At 46.1% G+C, this 23,859-nt stretch overlaps 2 protein-coding genes and 1 pseudogene across 6 annotated transcripts in view; 1 reads left to right on the top strand and 2 right to left on the bottom strand.

Annotated features, from left to right (window-relative positions):
- Positions 1 to 5,519, top strand: part of TCAIM (T cell activation inhibitor, mitochondrial) — a 38,513-nt gene extending 32,994 nt beyond the window's left edge. For all 5 annotated transcript variants that reach the window (XM_010842143.1, XM_010842144.1, XM_010842145.1 and 2 more), the window contains one exon: positions 3,594 to 5,519. In XM_010842143.1, coding sequence (XP_010840445.1) covers positions 3,594 to 3,834 — 241 coding nt within the window. In that variant the 3' untranslated portion in view covers positions 3,835 to 5,519. The remainder of the gene's footprint in view (positions 1 to 3,593) is intronic.
- A 4,872-nt stretch (positions 5,520 to 10,391) lies between these two features.
- LOC104990163 (splicing factor 3B subunit 4-like) lies at positions 10,392 to 15,182 on the bottom strand. Its single transcript, XM_010842141.1, has 3 exons — positions 15,146 to 15,182; positions 14,147 to 14,280; positions 10,392 to 11,093 (listed from the first exon to the last, which is right to left on the bottom strand). Exons 2-3 carry the CDS (start codon positions 14,235 to 14,237, stop codon positions 10,579 to 10,581), a joined length of 606 nt encoding a protein of 201 aa, XP_010840443.1. The 5' UTR covers positions 14,238 to 14,280; positions 15,146 to 15,182; the 3' UTR covers positions 10,392 to 10,578.
- A 2,754-nt stretch (positions 15,183 to 17,936) lies between these two features.
- LOC104990162 lies at positions 17,937 to 18,379 on the bottom strand (annotated as a pseudogene).
- Between the last annotated feature and the right edge of the window lie 5,480 nt (positions 18,380 to 23,859).

The raw sequence follows: 23,859 nt of genomic DNA, 5'->3' as shown, positions 1-23,859 counted from the left end.
ACCCCTCTGTCCTGATGGGCTACGCTGCTGTCACATCCCATGGGCCTGAGCGGCCGTGGGTCCCCAGGGTAGACTGTTCCTGGCTGGGGGAGGTGGGAGGATGGGTATGTAAATGAGCCCTTCCCGGGATCTGCAGGGCCCAACCTTCAGATCCAGGCTGGCCCTCCTCCACCCACACTAAGCCTACTGTTGCCCACGAATGCTGGATGGCTCTGTGCTGGAAGAGCTGTGAAAAGTCACCCTGTCTCCATGTTGCCTGGTGGTAGGGCTTCCACATCCAAGCTCCTTCCTTAGAGTCGCTCCACCTACGCAGGACAGCAGCCTCAGCATCAGCGATTTGCTGGGGGTAAGATTTGTTCGGAGAGTGATAGGTAAAGGAAAAAAAGTAATGGGACACAAGCCCTTCCGTGTTGGTTCAGGCACTTTCCACTCCAATTTAGAATCTAGAAACACAACTTCTAGGGCTCTGGTTGCCCGAGGAAGCAGGATTGGGCGTGAAAAATGCTGCGGCCTTGTGTGGCCACTTCTCATAACAACAGCTTCCAACCAGTGCTGATGGACACTTAATATGCACAAGGCCTACAGGGCTGTAAATGACACCTGCCTTCAAGAAATGTCCTGCAGTAGGTAGTTGAAAGAGGTGGCAAAACAGGGCAGACTTTCAAGAACCCAGTCTCAAACTGTTTAAGAAAAAAGTACATGAAAAGATGCTGAACATCGCGAAATACTAGAGAAAAGCAAATCAGAACTACAACAAGGTATCTCCTCGCACCTGTCAGAATGGCCATCATCAAAACACCTACAAACCACAAATGCTGGAGAGAATGTGGAGTAAAAGGAAACCTCCTCCACCCACCATTGGTGGGAATGGACATTGGTAACAGCCGCTGTGGAGAACAGTATGGAGGTTCTTTAAAAAGTAAAACTAGAGCTAGCATATGATCCAACAGCGCCACTCCTGGAATCACCCAGAAGCAGCCTACGTATCCAGAGAAAACCATCCTTCAAAAAGGAATGAACGCACCCCAGCGTTCATTGCAGCACTGTTTACAATAGCCAAAACATGGAGGCCACCAAAATGTCCCATCGATAGAGGAATGGATAAAGAAGATGCAGTACATGTAGCAATGGAATATTACTCAGCCATAAAAGACAATGAAATAATACCATCTGCAGCAACATGGATGACTTAGAGATGATCAGAGAAAGTGAAGTAAGTCAGAGAGACAAAGACAAGTATCATAGGCTATCAGGTGGAATCTGATAATCAGGTGGAATCTAAAAATTGATACAAATAAAGTAATTTACAAAACAGACTCATAGACCTAGAGTATAAAGTTATGGCAAAAGGGGAAAGGAGAAGGAGTACGTCAAGGCTGTGTATTGTCACCCTGCTTATTTAACTTATATGCAGAGTACATCATGAGAAACGCTGGGCTGGAAGAAGCACAAGCTGGAATCAAGATTGCCCGGAGAAATATCAATAACCTCAGATATGCAGATGACACCACCCTTATGGCAGAAAGTGAAGAGGAACTAAAAAGCCTCTTGATGAAAGTGAAAGAGGAGAGAGAAAAAGTTGGCTTAAAACTCAACATTCAGAAAATGATGATCATGGCATCTCGTCCCGTCACTTCATGGGAAATAGATGGGGAAACAGTGGAAACAGTGGCAGACTTTATTTTTTTGGGCTCCAAAATCACTGTAGATGGTGATTGCAGCCATGAAATTAAAAGACGCTTACTCCTTGGAAGGAAAGTTATGACCAACCTAGATAGCATATTGAAAAGCAGAGACATTACTTTGCCAACAAAGGTCCATCTAGTCAAGGCTATGGTTTTTCCAGAGGTCATGTATGGATGTGAGAGTTGGACTGTGAAGAAAGCTGAGCGCTGAAGAATTGATGCTTTTGAACTGTGGTGTTGGAGAAGACTCTTGAGAGTCCCTTGGACTGCAAGGAGATCCAACCAGTCCATTCTAAAGGAGATCAGTCCTGGGTGTTCTTTGGAAAGACTGATGCTAAAGCTGAAATTCCAATACTTTGGCCACCGCATGCAAAGAGTTGACTCATTGGAAAAGACTGATGCTGGGAGGGATTGGGGGCAGGAGGAGAAGGGGACGACAGAGGATGAGATGGCTGGATGGCATCACCGACTCAATGTACATGAGTTTGAGTGAACTCCGGGAGTTGGTGATGGACAGGGAGGCCTGGCGTGCTACAATTCATGGGGTCCCAAAGAGTTGGACACGACTGAGTGACTGAACTGAACTGAAGGGAGAGGATAAATTAGGTGGTTAGGATTAAGATATACACACTAATTTATATAATTAACAAGGACCTAATGTAGAGCACAATACTCAACACTCTTTGTCATAAGCTATCTGGGGAAATTATCCAAAAAAGAGTAGATACAAGTGTATGTATAACTAGGTTTAGTTGCCCTATAGCTGCTGGAAACACAACATTGTAAATCAAGTATACTCCAAAGATTTTTTTTTTTAAATTTTATTTTATTTTTAAACTTTACAATATTGTGTTAGTTTTGCCAAATATCGAAATGAATCCGCCACAGGTATACACGTGTTCCCCATCCTGAACCCTCCTCCTTCCCCATACCCTCCCTCTGGGTCGTCCCAGTGCACCAGCCCCAAGCATCCAGTATCATGCATCGAACCTGGACTGGCGACTCATTTCATACATGATATTATACATGTTTCAATGCCATTTTCCCAAATCTCCCCACCCTCTCCCTCTCCCACAGAGTCCATAAGACTGTTCTATACATCAGTGTCTCTTGCTGTCTCGTACACAGGGTTACTGTTACCATCTTTCTAAATTCCATATATATGCGTTAGTATACTGTATTGGTGTTTTTCTTTCTGGCTTACTTCACTCTGTATAATAGGCTCCAGTTTCATCCACCTCATTAGAACTGATTCAAATGTATTCTTTTTAATGGCTGAGTAATACTCCATTGTGTATATGTACCACAGCTTTCTTATCCATTCATCTGCTGATAGACATCTAGGTTGCTTCCATGTCCTGGCTATTATAAACAGTGCTGCGATGAACATTGGGGTACACGTGTCTCTTTCCCTTCTGGTTTCCTCAGTGTGTATGCCCAGCAGTGGGATTGCTGTATCATAAGGTAGTTTTATTTCCAGTTTGTTAAGGAATCTCCACACTGTTCTCCATAGTGGCTGTACTAGTTTGCATTCCCACCAGCAGTGTAAGAGGGTTCCCTTTTCTCCACACCCTCTCCAGTATTTATTGCTTGAAGACTTTTGGATCGCAGCCATTCTGACTAAGAAATGGGAATTCCCTGGTGTCCACTGGCTGAGACTGTGTGCCCTCAATGCAGGGGGCCCAGGTTCGATCCCTGGTTGGGGAACAAGATCCCACATGCCCCAGCTAAGACCCAGTGCAGTCAAATAAGTAAATATTCAAAAAAAAAAAAAAAAATGGGAGGACCATTTTCAGTGTTGAGAGTAGAAACTAACAGCCCAATATATGAAAAATGCGTTCTACATTTTATGTTGTTTTATTTGGTTATAGCTTGTAGCAATTGTATGTTTTGTTTTTGACATAACAGGTTGAAAGTCATTGAAAATGAATTGATGCAGGCTTCCACGAAGAAATTCTGTCTGGAAAAGTTTTACAAGGAGCCCAGCGTTTCTAGTATACAAATGGTGGATTGCTGTAAGAGACTTCTAGAACAATCGCTGCCTTACCTACAAGGGATGCACCTTTGCATTTCACATTTCTACTCTGTCATGCAGGATGGAGACCTTTGTATTCCTTGGAATTGGAAGAATGGAGAAGCCATTAAATAACACAGAAATCTATATTATTTTTTAAAGAGATAAGAAACTGTTATACTTATTTAAAATCCACAACTTGATATAACAGTATTATTTACATGTTACAGGAACAGCGTTTCTAATTGCTGCTTTGGAAGTAGACTTTTTAAATTAATTTCTATTAGGAAACTTGTTTTTAAAAGGTTTTACCTGCCAATGGTTTCTTATCCCCCCCCAGATAGTGTTTATCTGATTGGCAGAAAAGATGTTGGAAAGAACGTATTTGTAGTGGTATGAAAATGGAGGATTCTACCTCCATGAAAGAGAGAGAGAGGTTCTTTTTTTTTATATGAGTGGACACTGGTAAGTATAAACAGCTCTCGTTCAGTATAGCTCTGAAGTCGTGGAACTCATTTCCACATGCAGCAATTCAGCGTGCAACTTAATGATTGTATCGCATGGTATCAGTACACACACCTGACTTTGTAGCCAATCACGCACCTCTTGAGTCCAAAACAGGCGACATGGGCAGCACAAACTCATGAACCAAATCTTGCCTAAAGACAGAGTCAATGGGAAAAAGTCGTTGAGTGAATATACGATATTGCCGTTACCATAAGCCATCTGCAACAGTTTGTTAAAGCACCGAGTCCCTTCTCTGTTCTCCTGACACTACCACAACATTGTTAATCGGCTGTACCCCAATACAAAATAAAAAGTTTGTTACAAATAAAGTTTTCCTACCTGTTAAGATACTGTAACTGTCGGCAGCCTGTAACCAAAAGACAGTGAACTTTTTTTGAATCATTGAATGAGGTGATTGATTTGTTTTCATGGACAGACACTACCCAGAAAAATGCTTGTGTCTCAAAGAGTACCACCAAGTAGGGTCCAGTTTAAAATGATTCAGACCACTCAGGATCTGTCACCCTCTCAACCCTGGTCTTCCAGTGGCTGGAACACAGATCGAAACGCCCGAGTCACCTCCTGTCCACAGTTTCGTGGACTTCGCTGAACCCATAACCCAGGCCCAAGCTCTGTAGACACAGGGCTCCTCTGCAGATATTTCCCTTAGGATAATATTTTTTTACCAGATCCCAAACCTCTTCTGCTTATTTCTCAAAAGGACTAGGTGAATCCAGGTCTGTAACACCCATTTTTGAGGCTCTTGCTGCCAAGAAATAAAGGAAATTTTCCATAGAGTATTAGGCAAAGAGATGTTAAAATCGATTCTAGAAGTATGTTTTAAATTTATCTAAAGTTGATTATTTGAACGGTTAAAGTACACATGTGTGTTTGAATAAGTATTGATTTGTATTTAGTATAGTTTGTGCATACCACCCCTTTTAACCTGTGCCTAACAACCGTACTTATTTTTTTTTCTAATGTAAAAATGTTGCTGCCTATGAAAGTTTTTCAGAACCAAATAATAGGAGTGAAACATTCTTCAGAGGTTACGCAGGAAGATTACTGGAGGGACTTTAGTGGTGGCACAGTGGTTAGGGCTCAGTGCTTTCACCACTGAGGGCACAGGTTCCATCCCTGGTTGGGGAGCTAAGATCTAGCGAACTGCATGGCCAAAAAATTTAAAAAAAAATGGGAAAAATAAGTTCGGATTATGCCATTTCTAAGATCAGCTAATACAGAATCCTCAGTAATATGTTTTGAATTGCACTTTGTCTCAGAAGTGTTACATAATAAATAATACGTTAACCAGATCATCGCCTTCTCATTATTCATTAATAGTTCACAACTATTTCAACATAAAGGAATTTACCAAAAAAACCATTGCCTGTTTATGCCTGTTTGACTTCCTCTCCCAATCTAACAAAAAAGTTCTGGAAAATTCTCTCCCGCCACTGAAAGCTAGGACAGGATCAGACCCCTCTAACCTTGAATCCTCAGCTCTCCATAGGGACCTGAGCCCTGAGCTCGTCCAGGGGTGCACCCTCTGCCCAGGCCGTCCCCTCAGGGAAGTGTTCGTGAGGCACATGACTGCTGTCCACAGGCCCTGCTTCTTCCTCTCTCTCCTCAAATCCTCCTCCTCCAGGCAGCCTCCCCGAGTCATGAGAGGGCTGTGGCCCTTGAGGCGTGGACAGTTGGGCAAGAGGAACCATGGCTGCCTCAGGAGCCAGCTCACCTTTGGAAACTGCTAACCCTTGGCCTCAGTCTCCCCATCTGTTAAAGGAGGCCCAGGGCATGTTCTTGGAGCTCCTTCTTACCCTGAGTGAGTCTGACCCTGAAAAAGAGCTCTCCCTTGGATGGTCCTTGGCCACCAGCCCAGGTGCCTCTTGCTCCTTAGCAGTTGGAAGAGGAGGAGGAAGTGGAGCTACCAGTGGCCAGAGCAGACCTAAGTTGACATCAGGGGACCCTCTTCCCCCCTACATCCCAGCTACTGCAACCTGGTTCTACTGGTCACTCCAAACCCTTCCCTGTTACAGAGCACTTTAGGGACTTTTTTCTCTAAGCTGACGTGTTTCATACAGGGAAACTATAGGGTGAAGACTTGGCACCAGGCCCTTCTGTCTGCAGCAGGCAGGAGACGTGGGATTAGAACCCAGGCACCCCAGGCGCTATGAGGCATCCGCATGGGCAGGAGCACCCCCAGCTCTGGGAGCGTCCACCCCCAGGTCAGCACCAGGCGTTGGCAGGACCCCCACACGTCCAGCAATACGACGGTCCTGTGAGGGTGGACAGCCTTGGGGTCAGTCGTGTCAGTCCTGGCCACACTGGTGCACACAGATCAGTGGGGGGTCAGGGCTGACTTTACCCGGCCCTGGGCGACCATTGTGAGGACCAGGAGAGGTGGTGCCCCTCTGCTCCTCCTGGGTGACCTGGCAGTGGCCTGGGCCTTGCCCCTCCGTCCAGACTGCTCAGGCAGCCCCCACTGTCCCTGCTTTAGCTGGTCCAGGCCGTGCACTGGGCCCCACCAGTGGCTATAAGTGTCGTTCTGGAAGCAACATCTGTGTACGTCTGCCCCAAAGTCCACCACAGTAGCTCATGCCAGGGGAACTGGCTCAGCACAGGGCGTGGCCACGCAGGAAGGAGCCATTGGATTTCATCCTCAGAGTCTTCTCTGAGGAGGTCAGTTTTTCTTTCTGTCACCACCTCAGGCACTGGCCTAGACCAGGTGTCAGCAGGCATAAGGCAGGGTTTCCAGGTGAGCAGGACAAACAGCAGGAAGGCGTCAGAAGGTGTGACAGAGAGGCACGACACCACCCATGTAGACAGCGGCCCTGGGAACTCGCTTTATCTGCACCTACAAGACAAGTAGGATGAATGAAGGGGGAAGAAAGGACAGGACTTGCACCCCTAGGAGAAAGCTGTAGAAGAGGAAAGGTTCCCTCACTCCAGGAAGCCCCTTCACTGGCAGGGAGATCAGTTGGGACCGCAAAGGAGTTTGAGGCTTAGAGGAGAGCAGAACAGCCAACATGTGGCAGGCAGGACAGAGAGACCGATCAGCAGGCGGTCCTGGCCACCTCTGCACTCCCCAACCCAAGTCATGCATCTACTGTTGCACACGGGGGCTGAGGTGCAGAAACTCCGTCTTCAGCAGACAGACCCGGGGAGAGGGCTGGGGTTTGCTGCCTGCTGACACTAGAATATGGTCTGGGCCACAATTCGGGGTGCAGAGGACAGAGCCCGAGTCTGCCATAGAAGCCTCACTGTTAACACACGCGCGAAGAGAGGGGCGCGTCCCCACATCAGCCTCACTCACGCTCCGTGTGCTCAGTGGGCACAGCTCTGCTGCCAGCAGCTCTGGGAGCACTGGAGCCAGCAGGCTGCCCACATGTGGAGGCGGGGCTGAAATCTGAGCCAGTTCCCAGGGGCTGTTTGTCTTTGTAGGCACAGCGACTGTGGGACATTCCTGGTGCTCCCATGCTGGGGCGGGTCCCACACTAGCAGCGGGCTTTGCGGGCGCACACCCAGAGGAGAGCAGGTTCTGGGCTTATTCCATAGCTCCCACAGCAGGTCCGGTGCCAGACTTGAGCACATCTGCACCTGCAGTTTTACAACCACAGTGCCTGAGAAACACCTGGGCCAACTGTTAGTGTTCCCATGAGTGAGAACGGGCAGTCCCACGAATGAGGCAGGGCTGAGGGCAGTGCCAACAATGTGTACTTTGTGAGCGGGCACGACGGATAATGGGCGACACTGTGGAGACACTTCCCAGTGGACACATCTGCAGAGGAGTATTCAGCAGCTCCTCTCTCAGCAGGCTCAGACGGTTAGAGAGTCTGCCTGCAGGGCGGGAGACCGGGGTTCGATCCCTGGGTCCGGAAGATAGATCCTTGGAGAAGGGAATGGCAACCCACTCCAGTATTCTTGCCTGGGAAATTCCATGGCCGGAGGAGCCTGGTGGGCTATAGTCCATGGGGTCGCAAAGAGTCGGACATGACTGATCGACTGACTCACACACTCCCAGCAGGAGCATTCCAGCCCCACCTCCCTCACACCACAGCTTAGAACCAGACCTGGAGGCCTCTGTCCTAACAAATAGGAAGCAGATCCTGCTCCCGGACAGGGCCGTGACAACCACAGAGCAAAAAGGAGGCCCCACTCCACACCCAGGGCAGGCTCCAGTCATTGTACCACCAACCACAACCACACCTCCTATCCGGGGGATAATGGCTAGCACACACTGAGGAAAGATGCGACAGGCAGACATACTAAAAACAGTGCTCATGCCAAAAATATTAGACTCACACAGGCTACGCAGGGATGGGCCCACATAAAACAGCCCTTCAAGACCAGAGTAGATAACTGGTATTTCTTAATTCACAGAGACAAGTAGGAAGGAAAAGGAAGAAACTAAGAATTAAACTGATTAAAAGAACAAGAGAATTTCCCTGAAAGACCAAATGATGCAAGAGACCTCTCCGATCTCAAGAGATCCCGAGATCAAAAAGGAGGTCATAGAGGTCATAAAAATACTGAAGGAATTAAGAAAAGCCATCAGTAGAAATGCAGATCACTGTAACAAGGAAATAGAAACTAGAAGCCCCTGCCTTCACAGCTCTGTGATCCTCACTCCACTCTGACTTGAGAACTACCCACAAATCTTTTTTTTTTTTTTTTGGTCATGTTGCTGAATCTTAGTTCCCTGACCAGGGATGGAACCTGTACCCCCTGCTGTGGAAGTGTGGAGTCCTAACCACTGGACCACCAGTGAACTGCTCCACCCACAGATCTCTATTTTTCCTTCCCCCATTTCATGTCCCACACGTGCACACACACACACTAGCCCATAGTGCAGACCTTGGGTGAAGTATGTGGTCTTGTTAATTGTAGGGCCCTTGCTTGAAAGAGGTGTGGGGATAACGGTTACACTCACTGCTGGCTAACTTTCCAGATTAGACACCCTATGGACAGTCAGACCAACCTGGACAGGAAATTTCTGCCAAGCTTTTGTCACATGAACACGGTCAGCAGAAGAGGCCCTGCTAGGTCATGAAGCAAAAGACCAAGCCATGCTATATGCTCCAAGGGCTCTGGGTGGTTTGTCCACAGGATGAATAATAGTCACTGTTCCCCTGGGGACTCTGCTGGTATAGACAGAGCCCTGGTCCCTGTCCCAGGCTGAGCTTGAACCTCTCTGGGCATCCCTGGGACACTTGCTGGGACTCTTGAGGGCTAGATAGAGTGAGGCTAAGAAGCTCCTGCAAAGTCAGGACTAGGGGCCTGGCCACAACTCTGCCTGAAAGGCCAGCACCCCTAACCATGACAACGAGGTCTTTGTCAAGGCCATCCATCAGGGATCCTGGAGAGTGTACACTGGTCATCCCCCCCAACCCTGTGGAGCTCATGGCCCCTGCCCTCTGCCACACTCAGCCATGCCCTTGGCATCAGCTGACCCCACCTGAGACCTGACCTCCAGGCCTTGTGTCCTGGGGCCTCACCCAGTCCTGGTTTCTGGGGACACAGTCACAGACTGTGCAGTTGAGCAGACGTGCAGACAGGCTGGCTCACTCCCACATCACACGGAAGGGAAACTGAGGGCAAGAGAGGTGGGGTCCTGGCAGTATCAGAGGGTCATTGGCCAGAGGATCGAGTCTGGATCCCAGGCCTTTCTTCTCCAGCCCAGAGAACTGGGGTTTCCTGGGGTCCTCAGGCTGGGACAAGGTGTTTCAGAGCCTCCACTTACCACCTCCTGCCGAGCATGATCATGTCAGTAAGCAGGAGTCACTCCACTCCTGCGAGGGCCCAGAGGCTGCCCATTGTCCCACCAGAGCATCGCCCAGCCCCTATTCCAACTGGGGAGGCTCTTTGCCCAAAGTCTCCCTGGCCCCAGGCTGCCCCCCACCACCCAGATCCAGTTCTAACTCCTTTCTGATCAGAGCCCAGGCTGGTCCTCAATGCAGCCCCAAAGCCCCGGTGGCCCTAGATCGTGCCCAAAGACACCAGGCCTTCGAGTCCCACTCAGCCCGGCTTGTTCCTATCTCAGCCAAGGCGGGGATCCTTCAGGCTCTGACTGGGAACTAGGCATATTACTCTGCAGCTGAGAGTAGAACCAAATTCTTGAATCCCAGAGTTAAAAATACCAAGATGTCTTGAGAGGTAAAGGAAGTTCTTAAAAAAAAAAAAAAGTGTTAAAATCGAAGTTAAATTTATATGGGGTTTGAAAGCACTGGGCATATTCTTATAAGAACTCTGCCAAGGGTCCTTAGCGCTTCTAGGGGAGGCAGGCCGGTCTTTTATGGCGTGAAGGAGTACTGGTGCCAGGCGACAATAGAAGCAAGGTGCTTAGAGGGCGTGGTCAGGCGTATTTGCTCAGGCTCAAAAGGAAAATCGGTTATTCCCAGTAAGGATGTTTTTCAGCTTGCAGGTGAAGCCCCAGGGGGTTGAAGGGCTGGGAGGAAAGGCAGAGGTTTGCGGCAGAAGGGCTGGCCCAAGGGGGCTGAACGGTGGCCGAGCGCCTCCTGGCGGTGAGATGGTGACAGGAACTGCAGAGAACGGCGAGGCGCTCAGGACTCCACCTTTGGCCAGGAGATAGGGCGGCGGAGCTGGGAAGGAGTTTCGGGAGCCAACGTCTTTCAGTGCAGCTTTAGGAGGGGGTGGAGGGGCGGCCTTCTGCGCAAGTGTGCCGGCCGCGCCCTGGATGCTGGGAGGAGCACCCTGCACGGCCCCGCGCTGAGATCTGGGTCCCTCTCCTGGCTTCTGGAGAGGAGCTGGCGACGTTGCGGGTGCGTCTGTCTTCTGCTGGGGGTAGGTGATTTCTCCAGTTACCTCGTTTATCCAGAAAAATGTATCTAGAGTTTTCTTCCCGTGTCCAAATTGACTCTTTGACATAGCTACAAAGGAGAAAATGGAGACAACACGGGAGCGTCCTCAGTCTTCCATACCGAGGACGGAGGGCTCCACCTTACAGCATCAAAGGGAACCATCAGCCACTGGGCTTCTATAAACCACCTGTGCTAGCCCTCTGTCATCCAATATGCTCCAGAAATCTTTCCAGGACCAAGAATAGACCTACCTGGCGGCTCCAATGAATTCTAGGACCTTTTTTTTTTTTTGGTAGTACCCGTGGGTCTTATGGGATCTTAATCCCCAGACCAAGGATTGAACTCCTGCCTAGCAATGAAAGCACAGAGCCCTAACCACTGGACCACAGGGACTTTTCTAGGTTCTTTTGTTTCTTAATTAGCTTTTCAAATTTTAAAATTTTAATGAAGTATACTAAAAAGTATACTTTGGGGGCTTTCCTGGTCCAGTGGTTAAGAATCCGCCTGCCAATTCAGGGCACACCGGTTCAATCCTTGATCCTGGAAGATCCCATATGCTGCGGGGCAACTAAACCTGCAAGCCACAACTACTGAGCTTGTGCTCTGCACCAAGAGAAGTCACAGCAATGAAAAACCCATGCACTGCAGTGAAGAGTAAACCCCAGTCACCACAACCAGAGAAAGCCCACAGCAAGGAAGACCCAGTGCAGTCAAAAAGAAATACGTAAAAATAAATCTTTTTTTAAAAAAAGTATACTTTACATCTTTATCTAGTTCAGATATACTTGTGTGTGTATATGTTTGTGTGAATGCATGCATGTGTTTGTGTGTGAATGAATAGTAACAGTTTCATAATGTCAATGGTTATGTGCCATGGTCTCTGATATTTTCTATGCAATTGGGTTCCCCCATAATCTTTAAGAAAATGCTCGTTGCCATTCCTGAAACTTATTTTATAAAGGAAGCAACAATGATTAACGAATGATAGCTTCAAAAACGCTATCTTAGATTAACAAGAGAATGGAGTATGCTGGACCTTCTACAAAAGAAAAAAAAAAAATCACTCTTACAAATTTTACAAACACATAACCATGTATAGTCAGTGGAAAGGCCCCCTAAAGATGTCCTTGCCCTAATCACCGGAACCTGTGATTATGTTTTATTATATGGCCAAGGTAACTTTGCAGATGTAATTAAAATTATGGACCTAAATCTAGGGCATACTATCCTGTATCACCTGGGTGCCCCAGCCTAATCACTTGGGCTCTGAAAAATAGAGAACTTTTTCTCACTGGGGTCAGAGAGAGAGAACAGAAGAAGCAGAAGACAGACTAAGTATGAGAAGGGTTCTACTGCCATTGCTGGCTTGATGATGGCAGGGACCAAGTGAAGACCATGAGAAGGAAATCAACTCTGTCAACAAAATGAATGAGCCTAGAAGTAGATTTCCTTCAGTCTCCAGGTAAGAGCCAAGGACAACAAAACCTTGATGGCAGTCTTGTGAGACTCTAAGCAGAGGAACAAGCAACACTTGCCAGTCTCAGGCTCTGTGAGATAGTAAATGGCTCTTGTCCAAGCAGCTACATTTGTGGTCATTTGTTACTGCAGCAACAAACTCACCATGGGAACACTCTTCCAGGAACACTGCAAGAGAGAGGCTTCCCAGCTGGTTCTTTCTGAGCTCAGGGTAAGCCTGCCTTGGTGCCGGCCTCTTGGCCAGTCTGGGGACTCCTCTCACTTTCCTTGTCAGTATTGATCATTGCTTTACTTTCGTTGGAATGGACAGGGACTGCCACCCCTGAGAAACATCAAGTTACACTACTGAGAACGTCAACGAGCTTTCAAGATCCTGACGCCTACATCCTGTATGATGCTCTGATTCACCCTCAGGCAGAGAGGGTTTCTCCCCTTCCCCAGTGGTCCACAAGGCCATGGAGAAGTCAGCATACTGGGCAGGATTCCCAGAACCAGGGTCGCTTGTAGCAAGGGCACACTGTGGGTTGAATAGGTAGGGGCTGGCCAGGAACTAGGGGACTAAAGGCTGTGAACGATTTGAAGCTCACCTGTCAGAAGGTGCTGGAGGGAGTCGTCTATGGAAGGAGCTTCAGAGAGAAAGGGCCATAGAAGACTGGGGGCTCCTAGCAACCTGATTATTGTGTAAAGTGCTTCCCATCCTATCCCAGTCCAGATTCTACCTAGTAACCTCAACTCTTTCCAGCAAAGCCATACACACACCTCACCCCTTCTCCGGTCCCCTCTGTCATAGCACCTGGAATCCCAACCTAGAGGTGTCCCTGACAGCTGCCCTTCCCTTTCCCATAGTTGCCAACTTGTGCCAGCTCCACTGCATGGCTCCTCAAAGCAGCATCTGTTTTCTCTAGGATATAAGCCTATAGACAAGGGGCATGTCCTCCCCTGGCAGGGTTAGTTCATGTTTAGTGTAGTGGATGCCAGGCTAGAAATTTCTCACAGATCTACTCCCTACTCAGCTGGGTGTGGCTCACCCCTGGACCCAAACTCTCTCCGTGGCCTCAGCTCCCTGAGAACTAGACCTGTTCCCCATGGTGTCTTGTTTGCCAGAGCAACACATCATTTTGTTTCAAGCAGGACACATCGCTTCCTTCCTTTCCATACATCAGGCATTAATAAGTGCTGGCTTTAAATATCTTTTGGCTAAATATAATTTTCAAGGACCAGGGACTTCCTGGCAGTCCAGTGGTTAAGACACTGAGCTCCCAATATCGGGGCATGGGTTTGATCCCTGGTCAGGAAACGAAGATCCCACATACCCTATGAAGGAGAAAAAAAAAATTTCAAGGACCAAATTATGTCAGAATCACTCTTTTTTGTATATGTGCATGTCTAAACTTTTCCTCTTTCCTTACAGAGAAGAATAATTAGCTGTCTGTCTAAAGTCAATTCCCTCTTATTTTTTCCTGTCACATTTTATCTCTTTTCCCTCTCCTGAATATGTGAAGGATTCACTCATCAAAAAAACACATTTGGATGTTTTATATATATATATTCTATGAACATTTAGGTTGGATGAAGCCAAAATTGTCTAAGAAAAAGGAAAGAAATGTTACTAAAGTATTTCTACTTATAAACATTAGAAAGTATACTTGGGAGTTTCCGGGCTGGTGGACACGTAGAAATGCTGGCACATTGGTCACTCAGACGGGACATGGATGCTACCCTGTGAGCCTCTTCCATCTGGCTGTTCCTGGGTTATATCCTTCTATAATAAACCAGTAATCTAGGGGGGGAAAAAAGTATATTTACCTAATAGCCTTTGTAACTATTATGAGATAATAAGAATTTAAAAGAAAATCTATTTAAAAGAAAAATAATTTAAAATCAGTTTAAAAGAAAATCTGGTATGATTCAGTCTTCATTAATTTATCATTTAAAAACATGTTAACACAATATTTTGGTTTGTCTAAGACCAAAAGTAAATTTCTCATGATTCAAACTTCCTATATTTCTCATTCTGGTTTCATTAGTTAAATCTGTATCCATTATATTCCATTCTATAACTTAGTGGAAAGTAGGCTTCATCCAATCCATTGAAGATCTGAAGGAAAAAAAAAAAGTTCTCATGACTGTCTTCAGCCTGTAATATCAGTCTTCTCATGCCTTTGGCCTCCGACTTAGACTGGAAGTGCAGTACCAGCTCTCCTGAGTCTGGACTTCTCAGCCTTCATAATAATGTAAGCCAATTCCTTATAATAACACACACACACTCTCTCTCTACATACACACACACACGTACACACATATGTTGGCTCCATTTATCTGGACAACCCTAATAGAGTCTTTTTAAATGACTACATTAGTAGAGGTTCCTTTTTTGTCACCAAACTATTCTGCTCCCAGTCCTTTCAGCATACACTTAAATCCTGTTGTTAGCAATTCCCTTGCATAGATCTACTTTTCTTTTTTTTCAAAAAGACATCTTTACAAAATGTTCATGTTTTTAAAGATTGCAGAAATAAATTCACCCTTAAAAATAAAGACCGCTCCTCAAAATTAAATTTCCCAGAAATTAAAGTTCACAGGACTAAAACAATTGCCCTTGCCCAGGCACATTAAGCGGCAAAAGCAGAGAGGTACATATTTACACTGGTCGCAAAGGTGCTTTCCTCCACAAATTGCCTTGGAGGGTCCATGGTGACAGCACAGGGCGAGCGCTGTGACTGGCTGAAGACCTTGATGTCATAAAGGCCAGCTGCTGGCACCAGAGAATAAAAGGAGATGGCCGTGGGGCAGGGAGGGGATGACCAGACTTCAGCCACTCCTCCTCCTGGTCCTTTCCTTGGAAGTCCTCCTTCCCTCAGACCCACTGAACATGGCCTTGGAACCCACGTAGCATTCCAGTCCCAGGCCCGAAGTCTTCTCACTGCCCCTCAATCAGACCCACCTTTTTCACCCAGCATCTAACAGCTGAATAGCTGCTCAGATCTTGAAACATACTCCAACCTAGAAGGTAAGGGCTTTCAGATTTCACCAGGAAGGATGGTCACTTCATACCTCCTAAAAGAAATAGAACTTATAAATGCATAGGAAACAGCCTTTGGCAAACAAGGGTGTCAGTTATTTAGACCAGGAGTGGAGACACATTGGACTGAAGGTCTGATCAAACCTAAAAATGAATTTTGGACAGTTTAGGAGACCTCTCTTGTTTCTGGAAAAGCTTCTGAAAAGTTGTACCCCCACAGGGTATGGGGTTAGTTCACTGAAGCCCAGGGACCATGGGGTTCCTTGCTGTGTGAGGGGTGGATGCCTCCATTGCCCACTGATGGAGAACTCACTAAGGTTTTCTCTCCCCTCCTGTAGATGTCTAGAAGTCAGGTGGGGTCAAAGAACAGGCCTCTACCCACATTTATGTGGGTAAATGAAGTCACAGCACAAGTCACCTACCCCACGTGGAAGCCAGATCCGCCAGCACTGTCTCCTGCTTGTCTGCTGAACCTGGCATGTGAACCCCCATCTGGATGCGGGGCTGGGGATGTGGTTCCCCCCTGTCCCAGAGGCCCACCTATTGTCCCTACACAGACATGGGGTCCAGTAGCATCCCCTGCTTCTGCCTCTCCGAGAAAAAGTGGCCCAAAGAGCCCTGGCTACTCTCCAGGTGCTGACCAGGTGCCTGCTACTCTCAACAGACCTGCATCGCTGCCAGATACAGGCCCTCCTCCACTTTGCAGGCCATCCATACCCCCCCCTCAGCCACTGCCCGCTACGTTCCCCTCCCCACAAGGCACTGTCCCAGCGCAGGGGCTTTCCTACTTTCATGATTTGTCCCTGAAGCTGACATCCTTCAGCCCGGAGAAAGTCATCTTCCAGGTGGTTAGCCTTACTCACAGGATGCTCCACAGGATCCTCAGAGGCCTCCAGCCGGACACTAATCATGACCTGGTTTGATCTTTAAAATTTCTCAAAATCTAATTTTGAAGGCTTTCTTCAATTCTTTTTATCATTTTATATACATATAATTATTTTAGATAATTAAAAAAATAATGTCCAGTGTGTTAGTCTTCGGCTACTACGTGTTTCCTGTTTCAAAAAAATATATGATTATTCAGAAAATGATGAGGGTATACACTGAAAAAAGGCTGGGACCTAGAGTCTTTCACTTCAGTAGTCCTATAAAGAGATAAGCCTTCTACCATTGAAAATGAAAGGAATCCAAACCATAGGGAACATTTAGTGGCCTCTGCCACACCAATCGGAGAAGGCGATGGCACCCTACTCCAGTCTTCTTGCCTGGAAAATCCCATGGATGGAGGAGCCTAGTAGGCTGCAGTCCATGGGGTCGTGAAGAGTCAGATTGAGTGACTTCACTTTCACTTTTCAATTTCATGCATTGGAGAAGGAAATGGCAACCCACTCCAGTGTTCTTGCCTGGAGAATCCCAGGGATGGGGGAGCCTGGTGGGCTGCCGTCTGTAGGGTCGCACAGAGTCGGACACGACTGAAGCGACTTAGCAGCAGCAGCAGCAGCCATACCAGTTGCATATGGAATCTTTCAGAGAGTTGGAGACAGAAACACAAGGGAGAAGAAACAACAGAAATATAAAGCAACCAAAAAACAAAAGATACAACGGCAGTCATAAGTCTTCATATATCAGTAACTATCCTAAATTTTAGGTGAATTAAATTCACCAACCAAAAGACAGGGTGGCTAGATGGATTAAAACACAAGATCCCATTATATGGTGCTCCCAAGAAACTCAGCTCTAGAGACAAATGCTGAAAAATGTAGTGTGAAAATTTCAAGAAATACACAGCCACATCTTGATGGTCAGAAATGAGAATCTGCAGGGACCCTTTCAAAGTTTTTATCCAAACTGCCTCTCCCAACTTTACATCTTAAATTAACATCATGCCCTTGTCTATGAAACAAAACCAAGCAAAACAAAATCCCTAGAAACCCCCTGTCCCTTTCTAAATTAGTGACTGCATGGGTTTTATTAATTTGTGGGAAAAGTTGTAGTGATCCTTCTGGTAAACAGCAGGTGGGCAACAAACAGAAACACCTCTTCTCATATACCACTAGACCATAAGCAGGTTCGATGAACCTGCCAGCCTCTTGGTACCGGTACAGTAAGAGAATCTGGGCCCTGGCGTGGTACAAGGGAGACTCCCTATTGCCAACAGAAGCACTTGCCACATGAAATTCAGGCTCACAAAAAACCTCCTGAGCTATCTGTGACCCAAATTTTAGTTGTTTTTCCACTTCACTTTCTAGGATTGAAACACAAAGGAACCAGCGTTCAGAGCAAAGAAACACAGGCCTCAGACTTGCTGCCATCCTTAATTTCCTCATTCATCAGCTTTCCTTAAAAGACCCAAATCCCCATTCCTCTTTTTAAATCGATTCCTGCCCTCACCCCTGATGGCCACTAGCAGACAGCTATTTCCCAATGGATGAGAGAGATTCCTTCATCTTCCTGGTCATGGTTGGGATGAGGTTCACATGATCATCCATACTTGGTCACGCAGGTCTCCAGCCGCCACTTCACCTAAAGCTCCTCACTCCCCACATCTATTGAATCTTTGGCTTTGTCACTGCAGTATGTAGTGCACCAGGCCAGGCGGTCCTGGAACTTCTCCAACTCGCTGGTCACCAGGGCCTGGGCTTGAGCCAGCGATGCATGGCAGTGCTCAATGCACTGGTGCACTTGCTGCATGGACGCCTGGCTGTCTTTGCAACAGCCAGTGCTGCACCGGAGCATGAGGCCCTGCATCTTCCAGATATTTTCCCTCTCCAGACTCTTCACCATGGAGTCCACTGTCTCCTGCACTCGGAGCTGCTGCAGCTCCACCATGGCGACCCGCACGGTTCCTGGCTGTGCCAGCGCCCATGTGGACTCAGACTAGACTTTCTGCTTATATATAACTTCTATTTCTTTTTTTCTCACGTGACTTTTTAATTGGAGGCTAATTACAATATTGTGGTGGTTTTTGCCATATGTTCACATGAATCAGCCTTAAGACATAAAAGTTCCTGCTTATGTTCACATTAGACTGCACCTTGACAGAATAAGCTTCTCAGCTGTGGATCTGATGATAGAACATTTAAATGTATATAATTAATTGTAAATGGACCAAGAAGGAAAACCTGTGGATTTTCCCAACAACTTTATACTTCTACATGAATAAGATTCATGTGTCCAACTATTATGTGGAAATGTCTGCGTGACTCTAAAAGCACGTTTCTCTTGGATTGCTGATGTCAGTACTTAGTATTGTTCTATATACGTAATGCCTCCTTGGACTGACTCTCACCAAGGGAGAATCTTCCATGGCCATTTTAAATAAGCCACAATGATGTATCTGAAGGTAGTCTGTTTCCTGCTCTCATTCAAATCTTAAGTTGCAGAGGGAAAACATCCATACTTAGACCAATTTTTTCTACCTCTATTCAATATATTTATCAGATTCTTTAATTCACACCAATAGGAACCATCTATTGAAACCACATTAATATCCTATGAATCTTAACCCGTACACCTGAGATGTACACGTTCTCCTTGCCTTTAATAGTGATTTAATAGTGAAAGATCTGATACAGATTTAATAGTGAAAGGCATGAACTGATGTGCTCCCAGGTCATTTGGGCAACAAAGATAGCTCAATCATGAATGTAAATGGAAGCATCTTTGCCTTTTCGCCTTTTTAATTGGTTCTAGGACTCCACTGTCTGGTTTCCCCTGTGCTCTGTTGGGGTCTTATCCAGGTCACTGCTCCATTTGAGGCAAATCTGGATTCCATGCTGTGTTTTGTTAAAGTCACTGCTCCTGCTGCTAAGTCACTTCAGTCATGTCCAACTCTGTGTGACCCCATAGATGGAAGCCCACCAGGCTCCCCCGTCCCTGGGATTCTCCAGGCAAGAACACTGGAGTGGGCTGCCATTTCCTTCTCCAGTGCATGAAAGTGAAAAGTGAAAGGGAAGTCACTCAGTTGTGTCTGACTCCTAGCGACCCCATGGACTGCAGCCCACCAGGCTCTGCCGTCCATGGGATTTTCCAGGCAAGAGTACTGGAGTGGGGTGCCAATGCCTTCTCCGGTTAAAGTCACAGATTTCCCTTATTAAATTTATTAATTGATTGAACCTTGTAAAATAAATGTTCATGAAGAGGAATACTCTTAACTGTGTTCTTAATTTTGAGAAACTCTTCCTGAGACTTTCATTGAGTTCATTACAGCAAGATAAGGTCAGTCAACAGCTATTACGTCAATGGGTAAAACCAACTGATGACATAATTCACACCTTTAAGTGACCAACTGTCTACAATTTAACACAAAATTTCCTCAATAAGTATTATCAGCCTCAAAATTTTAAGTCAAATATCCTAGGAATTTTAAAAATACTTCAGCAAAGTTGCATCATTTATTAGCTTATTATCTTTCTGCTTCAAACCTGCCCTTCTAGAGATGCTCTGTGATGACGGGATTGGAATTCTGCAATCCTCGTCTCTGCCTTGCCTGCTGGTTTCATTAGGTTCTGCAATCAATGAGTACGAGAGAGAAGCTTCAATACTGGAGGATGTGATGACTCATTTTGTGTGCCAGCTTGTCTGGGCCACAAACATTAGGTCAGATATTACTCTGTAAGGGTGTTTTTTTGGATGCGATTAACACTTAAATTGGTGGGCTGTGTGAGTAAAGCAGATTACTGTCCATAATGTGGACAGGCCTGTTCTTATCAGTTGAATGCTGGAATAAAACAAAGACTGGCCTTCCCAGGCAACCAAGAATACTCTAGCAGACTGTCTACCAACTTCACCCGCAAAATCAGCTCTTTCAGGTTCTACTGCAAACAGCCTTTGGGCGGAACTGGAATATGGGCTCTCCTGGATCTCCAACCTGCTGGCCCACTCAGCGAATTTTGGACCACATGAGCCAATTTTATTCTATTTATATACACACACACATATCCTATTGATTCTGATCCTCTGGTGAATCCTAACATAGGAGGAAGAGGAGACTTGTTCCTTCTTGCTTTTGGTGGGCACTGCTTTCTGTTCCCAATGCTTCTTCCTTCTGCGGCAATTCCTTCTGGTAGTAGCAGGAGAGTCCGGCCCAGCTGTGCTCTCCTTCTCACAGGTCTGAATTCAGTCCCACAGGGGTTCACTTGCAATGTCTACCTAATCTTTTAACAGTTCAAACCACTCCTCTTGGTTCCCGCTTTGTAGCTTGCCCTTAGAGGTGGAATCAATACAATACCACCATCTAAAACTGGTTCAGATGCTGAAACTAATGACATCACAACATATCAAAAGGTTATGAAAGTTTATTATTCACACAATGAGGGTCTGTGGTGACAGCAGGACAGGTACCAAAGTCAGGTGGTTTGCCTTGAAAAAAGGAGGGGTGAGTGGCTCTGGTTTTTATTGTGGTTAGGGGTGAGGATTCCAATACAACTGAAAAGCTCAGGGTTGGCATAAACCTGGTCATCTTGAAAGCTGAGACGGTGTGCTTGGGATTTCTTTTCAGCTTGTCCAGATGCAAGGCAAAATGCGGGCAGAGCCTGAAATCCGTCGGTGGTCAAACATCCACAATGAGGCCAGGTTCTCTCTCAGCTCCTCCAGTTGTGGGTGGTAGCTCCTCACAGTAACTACCTCCATGATACCTTAGCTTTCTCTTTTTGCCTTTTTACTTAGAGAGATCTAGCGAAAAGTTCTCTGCAAATTTTTTGTTAAAATAACTGACATGGTTTCTGGCTCCTGACTATAACCTGGCTGATAAAAGGTTCAGCCTCTTTGCTCTTCTTAGCTGGCTTAGCATTAACTTAAAAAGGGTGTTTGGTGTGTAAACCTACTCACTACCCGAAAACAGAGCAATGGATGATGAACCATCTTCCATCCACAGGATCCCAGGCTACAGCTTCTGATATCACTTGTTATTTTTAGGCAAGGAGGAATTAAAGGAGACACAGCGTATAACATCCTTTTAAATTAAACTGCAGGTCTTGAAGATTACATGTCAGTACATGGAGAACATCCCCACTCTTTCTAGCTGCTGCCTGGTTTACCGCTGGGGATGTTCCAGACCTGTCGATCCACTCCTTGACTAGGAGCCACTTGTGCTGCCCTCCATTTCTGTAGGCACGGAACCTGAAGCCTTGAGAGAAGGGATGGCCTGCTCTAGGAAACACCACATAAATGGCAGAGCCAGGATTTCTAAAAAACCATGAAATGGCAGAGCCCATGCTTAAAAATACTTTTATTTTGAGATATCTTAAACACACAGTTAGAAAAGAACCCATCACATATCCCATTAAATCAACATGCGGACCCAACTACATCAACATTTTAAAAGAAAGAAAACACAACTGAAACCTCCATGTACCCTCCCTGCTTCCATCAGCAACTCCTGCTCTGGGAAGGCAGAGCATGGCTTTCACACATCATTCTAACACAGGATTTTACACTCTTCATCTCATATAACTTGAATCACAGGAAATATATTATTGTGTAAAACAGTAACACTGGCTACCTTATGCCAACAATGCTTACATGCCCGCCACTATTCTAAGCAGTTTACATGCATTAGTTCATTAACTGTCCCCCTCCCCCATCACCCGGTGAGGTTGGCACTACTATCTCATTTTACAGAAAAAGTGAAACACGAGTAAGTTTAAATAATGTGCCCACAGATACACAGTATGTTTAACTTTACATAAATGGTGTGCAGCTTCTCCAGCTTTCTCTGCATCATTTTTGATTCACCTATGTTGAAAGATGTAACTCTAGTTCTTTCATATTCACTTACCAAAAACAACCTGTTCTTCTGCTGATGGAAATTAAGGCTTCTCCTAATCTTGCTATCTACACAGTACTGCAATGAACAGTCATAGACACACTTCCTTCTTCAAATGGAGTTACTTTAGGGTTTATCCAGGAGTAGAATTCTGGGTGGCAGAATATACACAATTTTACCAGATTTTACATATTGCTTGGCACAGCAGTTGTCACAATTTCCATTCCCACAGCAGTGAGTTCCCATGTACCATACACTTACCCACACAAGGGCTTCTAAAAATTAGCCAACTTCATGAGTATAAGATGATCCACATCGATTTACATTTCCTGCACGTTCTTCTCTACACTCACCTCTGCCTGGACTGACAGGTTCTGTCAGCAAGGGTGAGACCAACCACACTGAACACTTGCCTGAAACATCTCCTGATATCCACCCCTCTGTGGAGTCCCAGCCCATCTGGCTCCCACGAGCCCTAATTTCAGTTCCTCCCAGGGAGTGGGAGAATGCGGGCCAGGTTTGGAAGAAGGGGTATGTTCTCCAGGCCAGGCCAGGTGTGAGGTGAGCACGGATGGCCAAGGCAGTCAACTGGGTCCCCTCTGGCTCGGAGACACCAGTGGCTGGGCTCCCAAGTAGCAGGCGCGCTTGTGGGCAGTCTCCAGTCAACATTTCACTCACAAACACCTTCGAAAAGTTCCAATCCTGACTTAGCTAAAATAATGAATTCAGTTCTACATTCCTTCAAAGAGGCAACTTTGTGCAAAATCTACTCTGCCCGGAAAAAAAACACCCAAACCTGGCTTCTGGAGTACTCAGTCTGGCTACAATAATGGGAATAACTTTTGGAAACCCAGACAACACCCAACAGAGCAATATACAGGCACGAGGAGAGGTGGGACCAGAGGAGAATGCCTAGAGGGACAAGGGTCAGGGAAGGCTGGGACTGAAAGAGTGGAGACCTGGGCCAGATCAGACAGGAGCGTGGCACTCCACGTGAAAGGAACAGCCCGAGTCAGGTCAGCCCAGGGGTGTTCAGGGAAGACTAATGAAGTTAAATTCAACACTGATTACGCCAAAATGTTTAGTAGTTAGCTCCAAGTAGTCAGACTTTTCCTTTTAGTGAATCTGTACATACTAATATTTCTATCATAATCATATACTACTTACATGATTATTTTAAAACTCAGACTGCATCAGTACAATCCCAAAATATTAAAGGTTTATACCTCAGTACAGAGGGATTTCTGTTGACTTTTACTTCACTCTTTACATTTTTAAAAATCTGACTTGAATGTTTAAAAATAAATATTTATCATTTTATAAAAATGGCAGTAGAAACACCCCTACTGGGGCAGGAACTCTATGAAGTACCAGGTGGCACAAGGAGCAGGGGGATGAAAAGATGGACAGAAAAGGGGTATTTCTGTGTCTATAGTGTCAACTGACATGGGACCTACAGCTCAGTGAAGCTCTGGTCTAGAGATCAGACTCCTAACCCAGAATCTTAGTAAGTCAAGCCTCCTTTTCACCAATCCCAAGAGCTGGGTAGCAGAGTCAGCCACTCTTAATTT

This window comes from Bison bison, unplaced genomic scaffold (assembly GCF_000754665.1).
Source record: "Bison bison bison isolate TAMUID 2011002044 unplaced genomic scaffold, Bison_UMD1.0 scf7180017864171, whole genome shotgun sequence".
NCBI lineage: Eukaryota > Metazoa > Chordata > Mammalia > Artiodactyla > Bovidae > Bison > Bison bison.
The sequence above is the reverse complement of the archived record's forward strand: the minus strand, read 5'-3'. Positions and strand labels throughout refer to the sequence as shown.